Source organism: Cryptomeria japonica, chromosome 9 (genome assembly GCF_030272615.1).
Source record: "Cryptomeria japonica chromosome 9, Sugi_1.0, whole genome shotgun sequence".
Classification (NCBI taxonomy): domain Eukaryota; kingdom Viridiplantae; phylum Streptophyta; class Pinopsida; order Cupressales; family Cupressaceae; genus Cryptomeria; species Cryptomeria japonica.
The window spans coordinates 273,407,489-273,425,011 of record NC_081413.1 but is presented as its reverse complement, the minus strand read 5'-3'; the positions used below and the strand labels follow the sequence as shown (position 1 = coordinate 273,425,011).

The following is a 17,523-nucleotide window of genomic DNA, read 5'->3' as shown; positions in this document are numbered from 1 at the left end:
AAGAACAAGATCACCCCTTGGAAGATCTTAGGATTATATTTGTATGTGATATTTTATGTTATTGATCCTTCTTCATCTTGTTTACCTCAATTCATTCCTCCTTCAGGACTGTCTCCTGGGACTCTGAAAGAGCTTATCCAACTTTTTTATTTTTTCCATCAATAACCTTGCTTTATAAGAAAGCTTCTGTTCTAGTTTTCGTAGGAGCATTATTGTTCCTATTTGCGTAGTTAGCAAAACGACCATAACCAAAGTAGTTGTGAAACCTAAATCGAAAATTATAATAAATATTGTGTAAAATTTTGGTTCAATTGGTTGTCAGATTGTTTAGATAAATGATAAATTGCACTTTCCTTTACTATTTTTTATAGTTAATTCTTCAAGTATTATATATTATTTTAGTTGTCCTCCCTCCTCCCTGCTGTCCTCAAATTTTGGATTTCTTTTTGCTATCCCAACCTCTCCCTATTCCAAGACTCTAGAGAACACTCATTAAGCCCTAAACACACCCATGTGTAACTGACTTGCCCATTTGCATTGCCACTCACAGTCACCACAATCATTTTTGCACTTGCAGCTGTGAACTTGAGGAGAAAAGAAAGATGAAAAAAAATCAGTTATTTTCAGTATTTGTCCTCATTGAGTGTCTGATCATTTATTCCCAGGTAAACTACAAATCACCATGTCTGAAATAGGTACTTTTTTCAATTTGCTTTCAATCTTTTTGTCAAATATCTTAGGCTTCTAATTTTTATTCTTACAAATGAATAGATGTCTACCCAAAAAAGTAATAACTGTCAAAAGTATTTTGATTTGTACATATGACCAATCAGAAAAAAAAGAAACCATAGTTGCACGGAGACCAGTATCCAACCCACTGGGATGCGTCTTGGAGACTAAGACACGTCCCAGTACCGGAGACCTCGCCTGAGACATCTCCAAATGCAGGAGACTTTCAACTGCTGTCTCCTGAAGACTCCCATGATCTCCCATGCAAAAGGTGCCGACTCCCACACAAATGAAACAAAAATCCCTAAAAATTAAACGCTAAATGCACCGGGAAGCTGGAAAATAAACACACCACATAAGGTAAAATAGGAGCCAATACAAGGCAAGAGTAAACGCAAGATAACAAGACCACAAGTATTTGCCATTTGGCTATTTGTAGTGCAATGCAAAACTCAAAAGATATTCATATTTTCTATATTCTTGTTATTGTTCTTTTAATTCCTTTATGTAAACTTTGCGGTATACACAATGCGGGTGAATTCTATTAGATCCTTGAGAGTCGAGAATTTTCCTATGATATACATTTTCTTTCTTCATTCTTGTGTGTTTATATTCATATTCTCATACATATAAATCTATATTTACATTCTCATATATATAATCTATATTCACATTCTCATAAATATAATCACATAGAATAGAAAAAGGATTAGCAGTGTTAAAAGATTAAACTTGTTGATTTGGGCCGTTTTATACACCTATTTTTAAATTTACTATAAATTATTAAATTACATTAAAAAAATTGGCTGTCTCCAAGTACCCTCCCTCTCCTATTTTGAAAAATAGCAGTACCAGTACCAGTGCCAGTCTCCAGAGTCTCCAAGTGACCCCATCTCAGTGCAACCTTGACAGAAACTAAACGGGGTGTCTATCATACCTCTTAGATCATAAGTGGTTCGAAGGATCAGATAACATTTGGAATAAATTAATTCTCATTTTGTATAGATTAGTCTATACTATATAGAGGTGTATATCAGTCTGTGAGGATATGCAGCATCTAATAGAGTCTAATTCTCCTGTTTAGAGCATCTTACATGCTAACAACACACAGCAAAAACATTAAAATATAGCCTGATATGTAAGAAAAAAAGGTTGAAAATTCAATTGGTGTCCATCCAATCACAATAATTTTCATTTTTTTTTATGAAAATCTTTTTAGTACTTCAAATAGAGGGCGAAAATACACAACATTACCATGCCAAAGCCACAGGCAAGCATTATTGATGTTTTTTGTTTAAAACTTTTGCAGGAAGACATTGTCAAATCTTTTCTGGGTGAAGGGCTTGGAAGCTTTTCATCCAGAAAAGCTTTCACAATTTGAATAAAGAAAAATAAATACAATCTAATACTGGAGAATCTCCGGTAATCAAATGGGGAAAAAGTAACAGAAAATCAAACATTTGCTTGGTTTTCAGCATGATATATTCAATTGCAAGGGCACAAAGACCAAACTCTGGCTATCCAGGTTTAAAAATAAGTTTCAAGTGTCTTTATTTTCCTTCCAATGAATACAGAAATTCAACAACCTGTTAATTTACAGAAGGGAAAATCTCTATCAGATGAGAAATCCACCACGCCTAATAAATACCACTTACCGCAGTTTAGGAAAAGCTGTAATAAATTTCAAAAGCAGTAAAGTTTCCATTATGGTAAGAGAAGCCCTTAACCAAAATTTTATTCAGAAAAGGATCCTAATGATTCATATTACATTCTTTCCAATGCATTTGAGGTTATGGAGATAACACCAGATGGTGAGACAATAGCGTCAACAGGAACATCAAGAGCAGAAACAGGGATTGCTTCATCCAATATCTGTGTGGAGTATGCCAATGCAACTGCAGAAGTTAATGAAAACGTTATTAGAATTACCACAAAAACCTTTAAAATAGATCAAATATCATCTTACCAGAGAATCATTTCAATATTTCTACCTAGTAGTGGAGGCTGCCAACCTCTTTTTCCAGCAAGTTCCAGGTATCTTTTGATAAAACGGTCATAATATCTTCCATAATCAATACAAAATCAGAGATCGGTGAAATAAAAAAAACAATAATTCTGTAACAAAAACAATAATTCTGTAACAAAAACAATAATTCTGTAACATAACTATGGTTTTCATCAGTTATCTTGATAAGTGAATTGATTGAAAGGGCATATGGAATAATCTTACCCTCCACCTCGACCCAAGCGTCTTCCAGAACGATCAAAAGCGAGTCCTTCCAGATTGAAACCCACAGAAATTCCAAAGCTGATTAAGGGGTGGACACAAAAGTTTTCTTCTTTCTTTTGATACTACCATTCATGGTCAATATGCTTTGCATATATCATGTCCACGGTCCATAACTATGCTTTCTCCAGAGAGTTGGAAACATGAAAATATAAAGTTCAATCTTAAGTACCAATTACCTGGCAAAAGTAGCAAGTCTACTGATTTGTCTGCCTCCATAACTGCACAGACATAAGTTTTTACTATTATCAGCTTATTCATATACATTCTAGGGAGTATAACTAAATCTTTTGGAAATGTACATTATATGTGCATGTGTGCTGATTATAAAATATAAATACACAAAATTGCTGGATGAGTAGCTAAAACTTTACTGTAAGCTGTATTCTCTAAACACTCGGAAAAATCAAGTGGTATGCTTTGAACATAAGAACACTAATCATAGGAGCAGGTTTATTGAAATAAAATCCTTTTCAGAAATACAATGATTGGCATTTGTTACATGGCCAAATGCATAGACAGATTGAAGTCATTAGGTGTCCTATGTGAAGTTATGCAATGCACAATGAGCAGTGCACAACAACATGGTAGTTAGCTCTGGCTTTCTCGGTGAGTGCCAACCTTGCCAAAGGAGATGTTTGATATTGGCAATGAGCTCACTTGGTCTAGAGGACTACTATGACACTTTTTGAAGTGAATTCCCGACTTCTGGCATGTTCTCCAGGATTCCTAGAGAGAGTGTCTATTTATAGTAAATCACTCAATCGGCTTTGATTTTCATTATTCATCATTGGTATTATTCCAGTATGGTCAGTTTTCGATTTTGACACTTTCTGGCAATTTTCACAACTTTAGTGTATTAGTGGTTTTAATTCAATTATTTTACTAAGGTTGCATAATTTTATTAAAATAAATTAATAAATTAAAAAGCACCTTACTGTTATAGCTTGTTGGAAAGGAGATAAAAAAATTTAAATCATGGACACATAAAATAAGGACCTTGCATATCAAATATTATTACTATTGCAAAAAAGAGCATTTTATCGAAAGTGAATTTTAAAATGTCTTTCAAGAAGTTTGGCAGGAAAAAAAGTATAAAAGGTGATTCAAGGAGCTCATTTGATGATCTTATTCTTCAAATGTCTAATCATTTTGTTGCTTCGATCAATGAGGATCATGAATCTATTTCTGCTTGCATGAAAACCATTATGGCCCTAATTAGTAATGAAAGAGATGCCATCTCCCAGCCCAGCTTATCTATGTTATTGGCTGTTTTGAGACAAGAACGGGTTACTTCTTCAACTGCATATGAATTGGTTAACAGTGTTTTCAAACAATGTGAGGTATGTATGACAGAGCTCCAATATGACCTCTTAGACACGCATGCAACAGTGGATGACAAGTTCGTGAATGATGGAAAATCCAAAACTCCTTGATTGCAAATTCAGACCAATCTATTGAGATTTTTGCGACTATTGGTTTCCTTGATGACAGTAGTGGATTAAATGCAAATGATGAAATTGTTGAGATTACTAATGCATTTTTAGAAAAAGAGCATGCTGAAGGTGAATACGTTAAAAAATGCAAATCAGCTTATAATAACAATCTCTTATCTCACTCCAATGATGATAGTTCAAATGGGTATTGGTTTGATTTTCAAACAGAACCTATGGAGAGGAGTGTTCATGATAGGTACAGCATCTTTGATTTGGAGAATGATTTATTTAGGGAGGCAACTACTCACAAGGTACACAATGAGCATACTCTTACAAATCAAAGCCATCAGCTCATAAATCCATTGGATCCAGGTGTTTTGGCACCAAATTATGATGAAGAACCAACTTGGGATGAAATTCTTTTAAACAAAATGGTGTCCTACCTTTAGAGCATAAATTATGCAAACAGAATGTCATAGAAGTAGCTGATTTTGAGACGCATGATCTTCAAGACAAATTAGAAAATTTAATGCATGGAACTGATTTTGTCATATCCCCGCCTGAGTACATAATCACTGCCTTAAATAATAAACACATAGGCAATTAATTATACCAGGCTGACCTAGTATTGATAATAAGCATTGACAAAAATTATTTATAGGTGGGGCCGACCCAAACTAATTTAAGAGCATTTTTTTAGTAGTCATCCAACAAAGGCATCCAGAAAATGAGAAAAAAGGAAATGATCTGAGTATATATTTTTGTTTTGATCGGTAATATTTATATTTTATTAATATAGAAAATAAAGTTTACATATTCCAAAAAGCTTGTCAGCACAAGCGACCATCCCCCATTACATTGTTCTACAACCCCGCCAACCCAATACTATAACAAAAATTGGCACCAGGCCAAAATGCCTATCCCCAGCAATCTTTCCATACACATAATTAAGCCCCGAATTATAATTCCGCCATAGACACCAATATTTACATACTGAAGCCCAAGACAAGCATTAACGCATATACAAATACAAGTATTAAACTTGAATTCCAAAAACGGGGCAACCAATCTCCGAACAAACAAAGCAATTGGATACCCTACAACATCTAAACTTGAACAAAAATTGTTTGAAACAAGCCCTCACCGGCCCACGACCACCCCCTTATCCCTGCACCATCAGACCACATTCTGACCAGTCGCAAAACCGGGCCGTCTGGAAACTCTACTTTAACCTCCAAATTGCAGTCGTTTTTCTGCTTTCCAGCGCGCACCATCTCTCGTTCAATCTCTGCAAACCAAACAAAGACCATCAGGTCTTCCCATGCTTCACGAGCCTCCATACGCGCCACCCGGTCCGCTCCATCGCTCCATAGCAGGAAAGGTCGAAATTCACCTAACAACATCACACCCTCACCATAAGGCCGCCTAAAGCCATGCCCCAGCACCGCACGCCCCAACAATGAGACCAAACCACACAAAGAATGGGCCAGAATACAAGCTTTCAAAACCCATTCAACCTCCTATTGTGTCGAAGATTAACCCCCAAGCCACCACCATGGACACAATGTCCATATTAGTCATGTATCTATACTCAGACACTAAATATTCCCTTCCCAAGAGTCGTTTAATGATGTTGAGAAAAGCTTCCTCATCACACCGAAAAATGCCTCTCAGCCTCTTATTTGAAATGAAATGGCCCCAAGGAAGAGGAGTTGCTGCTTCGTGGAATGGAGAGTAAAATTTGCCTCAATTTCCACACAGAGTAGATACCCAGAAGAACACCCAATACTGATAAAATTTCACCACTCGCTCTACAAAAAACCCAACTCACAATGCCAAAAATTCTAGAGGTTTCTAAATAAATAAATACCATCAACCTCATCCCATGCCGTGAAGCGTGTCACCTCTCATACCGCCAATCCCAAAATTCGTTGTTTTGATGACAAATTAAGGAGAGAATTTAATGATGCAAGAAAAAACTGACTCAAAAGCACAGCACCTGAGGTGAAGAGATGTTGAAGTACTACAAAATCTGAAAGCAATTATCACTTTACACAATTAAATCTGCCAAATCAACTGCTCATTTGATCTATCCCACCATCGGATAGTTTGAGGTTCCAGATCACACACCACATTGGACAAATAGTCGGCTTCTCCATTTCCCTCCTGTTAAAATGGGAAATTTTAAAATCTTGGAAATTATTCAACTTTGAACAAATAATAGAAATGAACTTATCGATTCACCAACACAGGGTTGAGTCCTTTGAGATTGCATCTATAATTATTTTGGAATCTCCCTCCAAATGCAACTTTGATACGTTTAAGATGCAGGCTAATTCAATTGCCAGAAGCGTCGCCCGAGCCTCTGCCTCATTATTTGTCCCATTCTGTAATTTTTTAGTACCTTTGATTAGAGTTTTCCCTTCATCATCACGAGCCACACACCCTACACCTGAAATACCCAGATTTCCTCTAGAGGCACCATCAAAGTTGATCTTCACCTAGCATTTCTCCGGAGCCCTCCAAGAAACATCAGATTTGTTGTTCCCAAAAGGATTATCCCTCGAAAGCCCATCAACGGGCCATGATCTAAGTATATATTATCAAAAGAGAAAAAGCAGAAATCAAATAGGATCAAGGGCATCAAATCATAACAACATCTATATCTACCAAAGGTGAAAATCAGTAATTAAGGAGGAATCGAACAAGAAAGAAATAAGTATTTTGATCAGCAACCAAGCAAGTGATTGAATAACAAGGAAGATAAGAATAGATTGGCAAATTAAGAAAATCTGCAATTCAAAATACAGCCATATTGGATCTAGTAAACATTGTGGTACTCATGAATATATGTTTGATATGTATGCTTGATGTATGCAGCCTAATAATGTTTTTAATGCATAATTCCTCATATATTAGATATAGGCAATAATATATAATATCTAGTCTATTGCTGCAATCAATCATGACAATGTTAGTAAGGGCATAATGGACTACTCCCCAATTAGTTATTTACTCGCGAGTTTTTTGGCCTGGTGAGTAAACTCGCCGTTTACTCGCTAGAAAAACTTGCCGAGTAGAGTTTTTGTCAAAAACTCGGCAAGTCCGTGCCAAAAACTCGTAGACACAAAAGGCAGGGACGTCAAAAAAGTGATTCATTTTTTCATTTTGTGTGTTCTAATTTGCTGCTAAGAAGAAAAACACCCTCCCAAGCATTTCAACCTGATTTCCATCAATTTTAGTCAATTTGGAGAGGATTTGAAGTGGTTTTCAAAGCAAAATCAGATTCCCAAGTAGGTTTTCTGAATTTTTTTTCTCTGTTTTTTTAAAGCATTTTATTTCTTTTTTGTTGCATCTAGGTTAATAGAAAATCAACAATGGCCTTTCCTAAGTAGTCTATTGATTCGGAGTCCAATGAACAAGATTTAACACCATTTTTGACAATTTTTATTGATTTTTTCACTATTTTTTCAAGAATCTCTAGTTTTTCAAAAAAAATCAATACCTTACAAGTTTTTTTATTTTTTCAACTTTCAATGATGTCTAAAATTATTTAAACTAATTTAGTTAGTTTGCTAAAAATTTTAACGAAAATATTAATTTTGTGTTTTCACTTTGTATGTGTAGGCTAACCATTAATTTATAATGGCAAATACAATTTGTTCAGCTTCAGGGTCTACCCCATCAGTAGATGCATGCCCGTCTAGATATATAGGGACTCATCCTAAAGGTGTTAGAGACAAGGCTTGGAAGTATGCATTTGAAGGACCAGAACCTAGGTCGGCAATATGCAATAAATGTGAAAGAGTGTTTCCTGGAGGCATAAACCGCCTCAAATACCACCTTTCAAGCATCACTAAGCATGATGCTAGGGAATGTTCTAGAGCCACAAAGGAAATAAAAAAGAGAAATGAATGCCATACTTGTAGCTAGGGAAGAGAAAAAGTTGCAATGGGAGAGGGAAAAACTAGCTATGAGAGTAGCCATAGCTGAATCTCAAGGTGCTTAAATCAACCTTGAAGAAGAAGAAACGACACTTCAAGGCATACTGTGTTCTCTTCGTGGACCACATATTCATAAATCCAGCACCACCACCATTTCAGCTACTTCTAGTAGAGCATCTGTTGGATCACCACCAATGCCACTATCTATAGGTAATTATTTTGTGCCCAAGAACACACTTGGAGCACAACCATCATTAGAGGAAACTAGGTGGAATAGGGAGGCGCATGAGAAAACTGACATTACATGTGCTGATTTTTGGTACTTCAAGAACATCCCATTCAATGTGGCAGCCAATCCTTATTGGCTTAATTTGGCTACCGCATTGACAGTTTCCGCAAAGGATACAAGGCCCCTTCTCACAAGGACTTGGGTGGGAGGTTAGTAACTTAGTCCACTTGTTTTCATTTTTAAATGTTTTTCTTGTTTTTTAAATCAAAATTGTGTACTAAGACCTAATTTCACTTTGTACTTGTAGGTTGCTCACAAATGTAGTTGATAGGGCAAGAAAAGTGGTGGAAGACCAGAGAAAAGAATAGAAAAAGTATGGTTGCACTATTCTTTCCGATGGGTGGATAGATGGTAAAAACCGCACCATAATTAATTTTTTGGTTGCTTGCAAGAACAATGTGCTGTTTTTGAAATCAGTGGATGCCTCCAACAAGGTGAAAAATGTTGAAACTTTGGCTCTAATGTTGGAGAAAATTGTCATGGAGGTGGGAGTTGACAATGTGGTGCAAATAATAACAAATAATGTAGCATCATATGTGGCAGCAAGTAAAATCCTCCAAGAGAAACACCCCTCTCTTTTTTGGACACCTTGTTCAAAACATGTCCTTTACCTTCTTTTGGAGGACATAGGAAAACTTGATTGGGTGACACCAGTTGTAGAAGATGCAAGGATCACAAAATACATCTTCAATCACCCTTGGGTTCTTCACTTGATGAGAGAGCACACCCAAGAGAAAGAGTTGGTAAAAGCGGGTGACACAAGGTTTGCAATGATTTTCTTAATGTTACAAAGCATTCTTGGTGCACTGGCAGCTTTCAAACAAATGTTTGTGAGTCAAGCATGGCTAAACTCATCTTATTCAAAAAAGCCTGAAGGAGAGGATGTTGCATTCATAGTCTTTGACAACCTATTTGTACAAAGAGCTACAAAGATTGTAAAGTTAACTTCAAAACTTGAATATATAATTATTCTTGATTCAAATCTCTTATTATTAATTTGGAACTTAAATGATTAATCTTTTTGTAATTTGTATTTTTCAATTGTAGGTGTCGAAGCCCTTGGTTAGAGTTCTCCGCTTCGTAGATGGGGATCAAACCCCGATGGGGTATGCTTATGATGCCATGGATAGGGCCAAGGAGTCTATCAAAGAAATTTGGATCCCATCTGGGAATTATTGATAAGTGGAACAGTCAGCTCCGCCAACCCATTCATGCAGCAGGGTACTACCTCAACTTTTATTTTAAGTTCAAGGATTCTTACTCAGATCCCAATGGAGAGGTCATGGAGGGAATCATTACATGCATTCAGAGGATGATACCTGAGGTTGAGGTGAGAGACCTCGTTGAGGCCAAACTCCAAAATTACAAGGAAGCAAGGGGTAAGCTATTCTCTTCGAAGCTGGCCAAGAGAGGAAGAACCACTAAACTCCCAGTATAATATTTGGAGTCTTTCACATGTATCTTACAAGCTACAAATTTCAAATTTACAAGTTTACAAGTTACAAGTTGTAACCTACAACTATTGATAATTTGATAAAATATGTTTTCACTTTGCTTTCTAACTCTTCAATATTTTATTTTGCAGATGCTTGGTGGCAAAGTTGGAGTGGAAATACCCCAAGTCTCAAAAAAAATTGCCCTTAGAATCTTATGCCAGCCTTGTAGTTCATCGAGTTGTGAGCGCAATTGGAGCTTGTTCGAGGCCATCCACACGAAGAAGAGGAGCAAGTTAGCTCAAAAACGCCTCAATGACCTTGTCTTTGTGCAATATAATCTTTGGTTGCGCATAAGGAAGGTAAAGGAAGCACCAACTGGTCTACTTGATTTGGATGATATAGATCTTTGGAGTAATTGGACAGCATAGGAGCAACCTCCATTGTTTGTCGAGGATGACATCTATGATTTGGAGGCAGGCTATGGAGGAGGGAGGGGGTGGATTTGGATTCACACTGGATGAAATTGAGCAAGATGAGGATGATGAGGAGTCATTTCTAGTGCCAAAAGTAGCTAGAGGCAGAGCTACAACCAAGATGGAGGTTGAGCCATAGCCAGTCATACCGAACGAGGTCGCATAGCCACAGCAGGCTTCTAGGACTAGACCCTCTGGTTCTACCTCTCCCCTAATTTTTACTAGGGCTGGGAAGAGGAAGATGTAATTGTATTGATGTATTTACTTTTAGTTTTACAAAAACTATTTAATATTTTGCTTCCAGCCATCAGCATTCCTCATGAGGATGCAATTTTGTACCCAATTTGCATTTAAATCAATTAAATATATCTAGACGCAGCTTGTTTCTTTTGTGTACTCATGTATTGATTCATTGGATGCATCTCCTCATTGAATTTTGCAAAAGAAATACATTTCTAATTAAATTTAAGCAATTTTTTAAGTTCCCGAGTTTTTTGCCGAGTTTTTTTTTCAAGCCTTGGCGAGTTTTTGTTTTTGGCGAGTAGTTCCACTATGAGTAAGGGCGTGCAAAGAGGGAGAGCAAGGGAAGAACATCCTTCTAAGTAGGCCACCCCATGCTGGACATCCAATGTGCCTGCCACTTGGGCCCAAGGGGTGCAAAGGCATGCTCTTGGGCTTAGATGAGATGTTTTGGGTGCCCTATTGCGGCTTCCTCTCCAAATTAAGTGTTGATTGATGGTGGACACACTTATATCTAGGTTAATGAAGTAGCACGAATAGGGAAGGCAGAAAAAGGCCCCCCTATCGAGTACACCACCCCATGCTGAATGTCCAAAGTGTCGTGCAAAGTCATGCCCTTGGGTTTAGATGAGGGATGTTCTAGGCACCCTATCATGTTGCCTCATTCAACCCTCCAATACGGTCAATTACTATATTTAAGTAAGTTGCCTATGTATTAAGTTCAATATATTCTAATGTTATCACAAATGACCCCTATATGCAATTATCTTTTATTAAACCCTAACCCTAAAAAAATAAATTGGTCTCCTGAATTACATTCCCCATGTTGGCTAACACTGTTGCAGGGTTTATACCAAATTCTATCAGTAAGTTGCCTTACAATTGTGATTTTAGGGTAAAAGAAAGAATTCTCCTAAGAGGGGACATTACAGATTTTGATCAAAGGCCTAGTGAATCGCATGGTTTAAAGAATCATCTACCAGTCGTTAAAGAAGAAAGGACAAATCTAGAGATCTATGAAGATGGGACAAGGTTTGAAGGAGAGGCACTTGAGACTTGGGGCAGCCATAGAGACACCATTGAAAGGCATGGAGTTAGTTCTGATTTTTGTATGCATTATATCAGAAATTCATTAACTTTGCATGATCTTGCTAATTATGAGAATGATTGGAAGAAACAATTATAGGTAACTGCTGAAAATGAAGTGCAAATTTTATATAAATGGATGGCACAAAAAGACTTAATGGAAATTTAATTCAGGAGACTCAAAAAGACCAGCATGAACAAAATATTACCCTTGCCGATTTGCAAATAATAAAGAGCACAAACAAGAGAAATCAGCATACTTGCATATGATCAGAGATAAAAATGTGGCTATCAATTTTGCAGATGAGGTTTTATCTATGTCCAAGGAAACAATGGTTAAGGTTAGTGAGCTCACCATTGAGCTTGATTCCATGAAGCTTGTATTAAAGTATAACCAAAAGACACTTCTAGAAGCGTAAGATCAGCTTTATGTAGCCAGACAATTCAGAGAGCAAGAGAACGAAAAGAGGGCTAAAGCAATCAAGCAGGTGATTGAAGAGCTTGACAAAATTCACGAAGATTTTGAGATAGAACAGTGTGCTAAATTTGCTTGTTCAGATTTGGGACATCATGAAGATTGGGTTAAGCATGAAAATCATGACAATATTCAGTTTGTTGATAAAGTATTGTTTGAGAGGGATGCAGAGTTCTCTTTTGATAATCTACTTTTTGAGTTGATGAGTGAGCACTTACTGTTTTTTGTGTTATGGTTGGTGATAATTACCTGATTTGGGATCTAGATGAAATTCTTAGTTGTGACGTAATGACTCATGATTGGGGTTGTGGACAAGATTACAAAGTTGGAGCTGCTGTCCACCTTCCGATCAGCCTACATGGGACTTTGGTTCCTTGCATACAAATGGTTTGGCAAGCATCTCCAGCCCAGGAGTGGAGTATTTTTTTCTTTAAGTTGAATGATGAAGATAAATCCATCATTGGTGAACTCTTTCCATCCATTTCCACACTCACATCTCCTATGTATTCAAGAGTATTTCATTATGATAGCTACTACCCTAGCATTACAACACTGATTTTGGCAACACCAGTTAATGAATAGATTAATTTTGAGTACTTGCAGGTTCAAGGCAGCAGGTTGTGGGGGATATTTTGGATATGGTGCAGTTATTTCTAACTTCCACATCGGTGAGTAATGATTATTGCAGTCATTACATTCTGCTGGTCTATATATCTTCAGATGTTGCATTGATGATTGCAACTGGTTTATGTGAGTTGGTGTGCTTGGGACCACCTTTTTGACACTGGGGGATTAAGTGTTATTGAAGTGTTATCAGCTTATGACAACAGAAGCATTTCTAGGTTAGTTATTTTTAGATTTTGCATTGCTATCATCTTCTGCATCAACTTCTTGTCAAGGACTAATCTGCATGACTTTTGGGACACCATGACGAGATATGCTAAGGAATATGTTTTCTTGCTGAGCAGATTATTTTTCATATTGCCCAAGATCATGTAAAACAGTGGGATTGCAAGCCTAATCCATACTAAGATGCTTTGGCATGAGATCTTCCATGGTATAGAATTCAACCCTTACAGGTATCCTAGCTTGGGTTTTGAGGATGATTACATTATTAGGTTACAGGAGAGAAGAGTGCAAACTTGGCACGATGAATTTTCAGTTGTAATCAGAATGGTGCACCAACAACATGGCGGTATTTTCCAGAGATTGACATGGGACCCTAAGATCACATTTTGTTTCATTCCAGATCAATCAGGTGATTTTGAGATCAAGTTTGCATCACTTGAGGACAAGCAATCTTTGGGGAGGGAGGATTGTAATGTCCCCTTTATATCACATCAGCATGGCAGTTAGCTCTGACTTTTCTAAATGAACGCCAGCCTTGCCAAAGGAGATGTTCGATGTTGACAATGAGCTTACTCAATCTACAAGACTCCTATGACACTTTTCAAAGCAAATTCCAACTTCATCGGTATCATTCCAGTATGGTTCATTTTCGATTCCGATGTTTTCTGATAGTTTCCACAATTCAAGTGTATTATTGCTTTTAATTCAATTATTTTACTAAGGTTGCTTGATTTTATTAAAAGCACCTTATTGTTATAGCTCATTGGAATGGGGAAAAAAAGTTTTATATCATGAAAAAATAAAATAAGGACCTTGCATATCAAATATTATTATTATTTCATAAATAGTATTTTTTGTAAAAAATGAGCATTTTATTAGAAGTGAATTTTAAAATGTCATCCGAAAAGTTCAGCGGGGAAAAAAGTATAAAAGGTGATTTAAGGAGCTCATTTGTATTATGTAGTTTATTCTACTTTCCTCTGGTGAAACGCTTGTGGTTCTTCGGAATCAAACTTGGTTCATTTCAGCTTTCTTGAGGACGAAAACCCTCTCAAAGAAGATTAATCACGGTGGTGAAAGATCATCCTTGGTTAAAACTGTGTGACTCATTCAAAGTTACAATTTGTGCAGGACAAGTTTTGTTGGTAGATTTATCCAAAATCTATGCTTGTACTGAATGTTGGAATAATTTCATACAAAGATTGCCTGTAAGCTGAACATTGCTGATAAAGGAGGATTTTCAACATATTTTCATTACAAGTTCTTGGCAATGAGCTGAAGATTTTACGAATTTATTGAAGACTGAAACAATAATAAATTTGTGGGGGATTATTGCTGATTCATGAAGATGAATTTGGGGACATGATAAGCAATTGTTTTGAGGAAAAATTCCTTCTTGCAACCACTGAGATTTTTGGGTTCTTAGAACTTATGTTTGTGAAGGGCGATTCTACGAGTGACACCACATTACAATGCTAAGGTGTGAATACAAGATGGTAACAATATGTTCTTGGCCAAGTAAAGGTGCACAGTGAACGAAGGGACGTTGAGGCCCATGAGGATTATGTGACTGTCACTGGACATATTGAATGCTATTTCTTGGTCGGATTGCATGTATTGAAGGTTGGAAGTAACTGTTTAGGGTCAAATCGCTATAGCTGGGAGTGTTTTGGTGACTCTATATTAAAAGTGCAGCTGTTAGAAGCAATTTCAGACCTGTTGAGCAAAGTTTTTGGAGCAGAATCATAATTAAAAACAAAATGTGCACCTACAACCAGTTTTTGTTACGCTACAGCAGTGTAGTTGAATGTGACAGCAGCAATCTTTGAATAAGGGGTTCAAATTTCTCAAGGCTGTCTTGTTGCATTATATGAGCAACATTATTATGGAATGACACCATATATTGTGGAGCTTTTAGATTGAGGTCAGATTTATGCAATTTACTCATAGTTTATGTGTATGATATATTTTTGACAAATTACCCGTCTATTATTGTGATGTTATTGATGCAAAATTATATGGCATACTTTCTATTTGCATATTGCATTGTTCTATAACAAATCCTATTGAAAGGACATTGAAAACACATAGAAACAAACACACTACAAACTGCTTGACGAAATGCCTGAATGATAGAAATCAATAATTTTTCTGGATGTAAAAAAAAATTGGTTTGACATTGGGGTTGATCATTACATTATGACCTGCCATACTTGCAGCTACCTGGAGTTGTTGCAGTAGTTATTGGACAGTATGTTAATTAATTATAATAAACTTGTTCTCATGTTGGTCAATGTCATTCTTATTTGAATTGAAAGATGCTATCTAGTGTCTACCATTTTCATATGACTTCATGAACAGCAGTGTTCTTGATAATGAAAACTTAATAGCAGAAATTGATATCAGAACTAGTGATATCAGATATATCTTATTGCAGGTTCATTGTACATTAATCGATGTTCCATTTTGGCAAGAAATGCAATGCAAACTACAACCATCCTTAGAACAGAAAATAAACTTCTTGTGCAAGCGCATGTGGTGGTTTGATACACGATTGCAAAAAGAAAAAACAAGGGGGTGTTCTTAAACTCCCAAAGGAGGTCTTCAATGAATTGGTGTGTGCTGTCAAAACTTTTTAAGGTTTGCACAACCTTTGCTTCAGTGACCAGAAATTAGTTCTTCAAAACTTGCAATTCACTACGCCTTTGATCACAAACAGCTAAGGGATTTGACTTTTCACACAACCAATTTTCTGAATTGTCTTCATTTGTACTTCCAAAATCAGCTACCTCTCTAAATGTTGCATTGCAGATTCCTTGAATAGATGATAGGACAAGACTATGCTCAAGCAATGAATCATCAAAAACATCCTTACCTTCATATGACTTAGCAATAGTTGCTAGTTTAGCAAACTCCAGATCAGCATAGCATTCAATCTCAGCACTGTCATTATTTCTCCTCACTTGCTGGTTCATTTGTAGAAGCAACCTAACCTTCAAAATCGGATTCCTCTTTCTATGTTTCCTTGCAAACTTTTTGAAGTGATGGCATGAAAGCACCATACCCAAGCAAAGAATCATCAGTCTTTGACTCATGATATTCATGGCAACTCAAGTACTCATTTCCCTCTTGTTCCATCTCTTTTTTGGCCTCTCCTTCTGTGTATTCCAATTCTTCCTTCACTTCTTTATTTTTGCATCAATGGCTAGGCTCCCAAGTTTCTTTGCATAAGAAGAAAATATTTCTTCTTCTGAGTTCATTCTTGTTGTCTTCATTCTTCTCTATAGTGGAAAAATTCTTCTTCTGTTGGCTGGAAGAAGATGTCCTAGAATAGAGTTTGATCTTTGGCACCAAATATTTTGACTCTAACTTTCCTAAGAACATTTTCTTTTCCTTTCTCCCTTCTTCTTTCTTTCTTGAATTTCTTATGTACTTTATAAGTCCTTTTTTGCTTGGCTGCTCTAATTCTAGTAGGTTCAAAAATCCATCAAAGGAAACTTGATCTTTAAATTTATCCAGTAATTTTTTATACCAATCATGAATTTTGGTGGCCTCTTGTTCATGGTTCATCTTTTCCTTTTGTATTCTTATCAAAGCTGCCAAGCCTTAGTATTTCCCAAATACCTGCAATAGTTTATTCATGGATTCTTGGAATGTCTTCATATTGCTATGATCACCTTTCTGAAGCAATCTGAAAATGATCTTCTCACTATCAACCCAACAAGCTGGCAGGATACCCTGCTCTGATACCACTCTGATATCTCAAATGGAATATTTTCTAAATTTTGCAATTGTCATAAATAAGAATGCATGCTCTAATATGCTTGTATTGTGCTTATTGAAATTTCTCAAATAAACTCGCAAAATTTCCAACCTTAGCTCACATGTATTTCATTAAACAGTTTGCGTACCAACTGCTTTGGGTTTGTTTCAACTTGTATTGAAGGAAATATTACAGTTAATCATCACCAACTTTCCAAATTAACATATAATGCTAACAATTCCATTCATAAAATTGTTACATGATATAGTCAATAGGCAATCTTTTATATTATTGTGTATTGCTGTACAAAAATGATAAACTTGGAAATTATTACAGCGGTAGTATCTTTGATAAATCAACAATAATTACAAGCCTAAAATGCCGACCTGTATTGCTGAATATTCAAAGACCAACCAGAAGTTCCCTTACTCCCCATTATGACTATACTTCATCCCTTCACATGGTATGGCACTAACCAACTTATACAGCAGCCTCTAAATAATGTTTTGACTTCCC

The 17,523-nt window shown here is 36.4% G+C and overlaps 1 protein-coding gene across 2 annotated transcripts in view; it reads right to left on the bottom strand.

Annotated features, from left to right (window-relative positions):
• Positions 1 to 2,252: 2,252 nt before the first annotated feature.
• LOC131033016 (5-formyltetrahydrofolate cyclo-ligase, mitochondrial) overlaps positions 2,253 to 17,523 on the bottom strand; it is a 41,587-nt gene continuing 26,316 nt past the window's right edge. For both annotated transcript variants that reach the window (XM_057964121.2, XM_057964120.2), the window contains 4 exons: positions 3,196 to 3,237; positions 2,960 to 3,005; positions 2,721 to 2,791; positions 2,253 to 2,624 (listed from right to left, as the gene is read on the bottom strand). In XM_057964121.2, the coding sequence (XP_057820104.2) occupies positions 2,494 to 2,624; positions 2,721 to 2,791; positions 2,960 to 3,005; positions 3,196 to 3,237 (290 nt within the window). In that variant the 3' untranslated portion in view covers positions 2,253 to 2,493. The remainder of the gene's footprint in view (positions 2,625 to 2,720; positions 2,792 to 2,959; positions 3,006 to 3,195; positions 3,238 to 17,523) is intronic.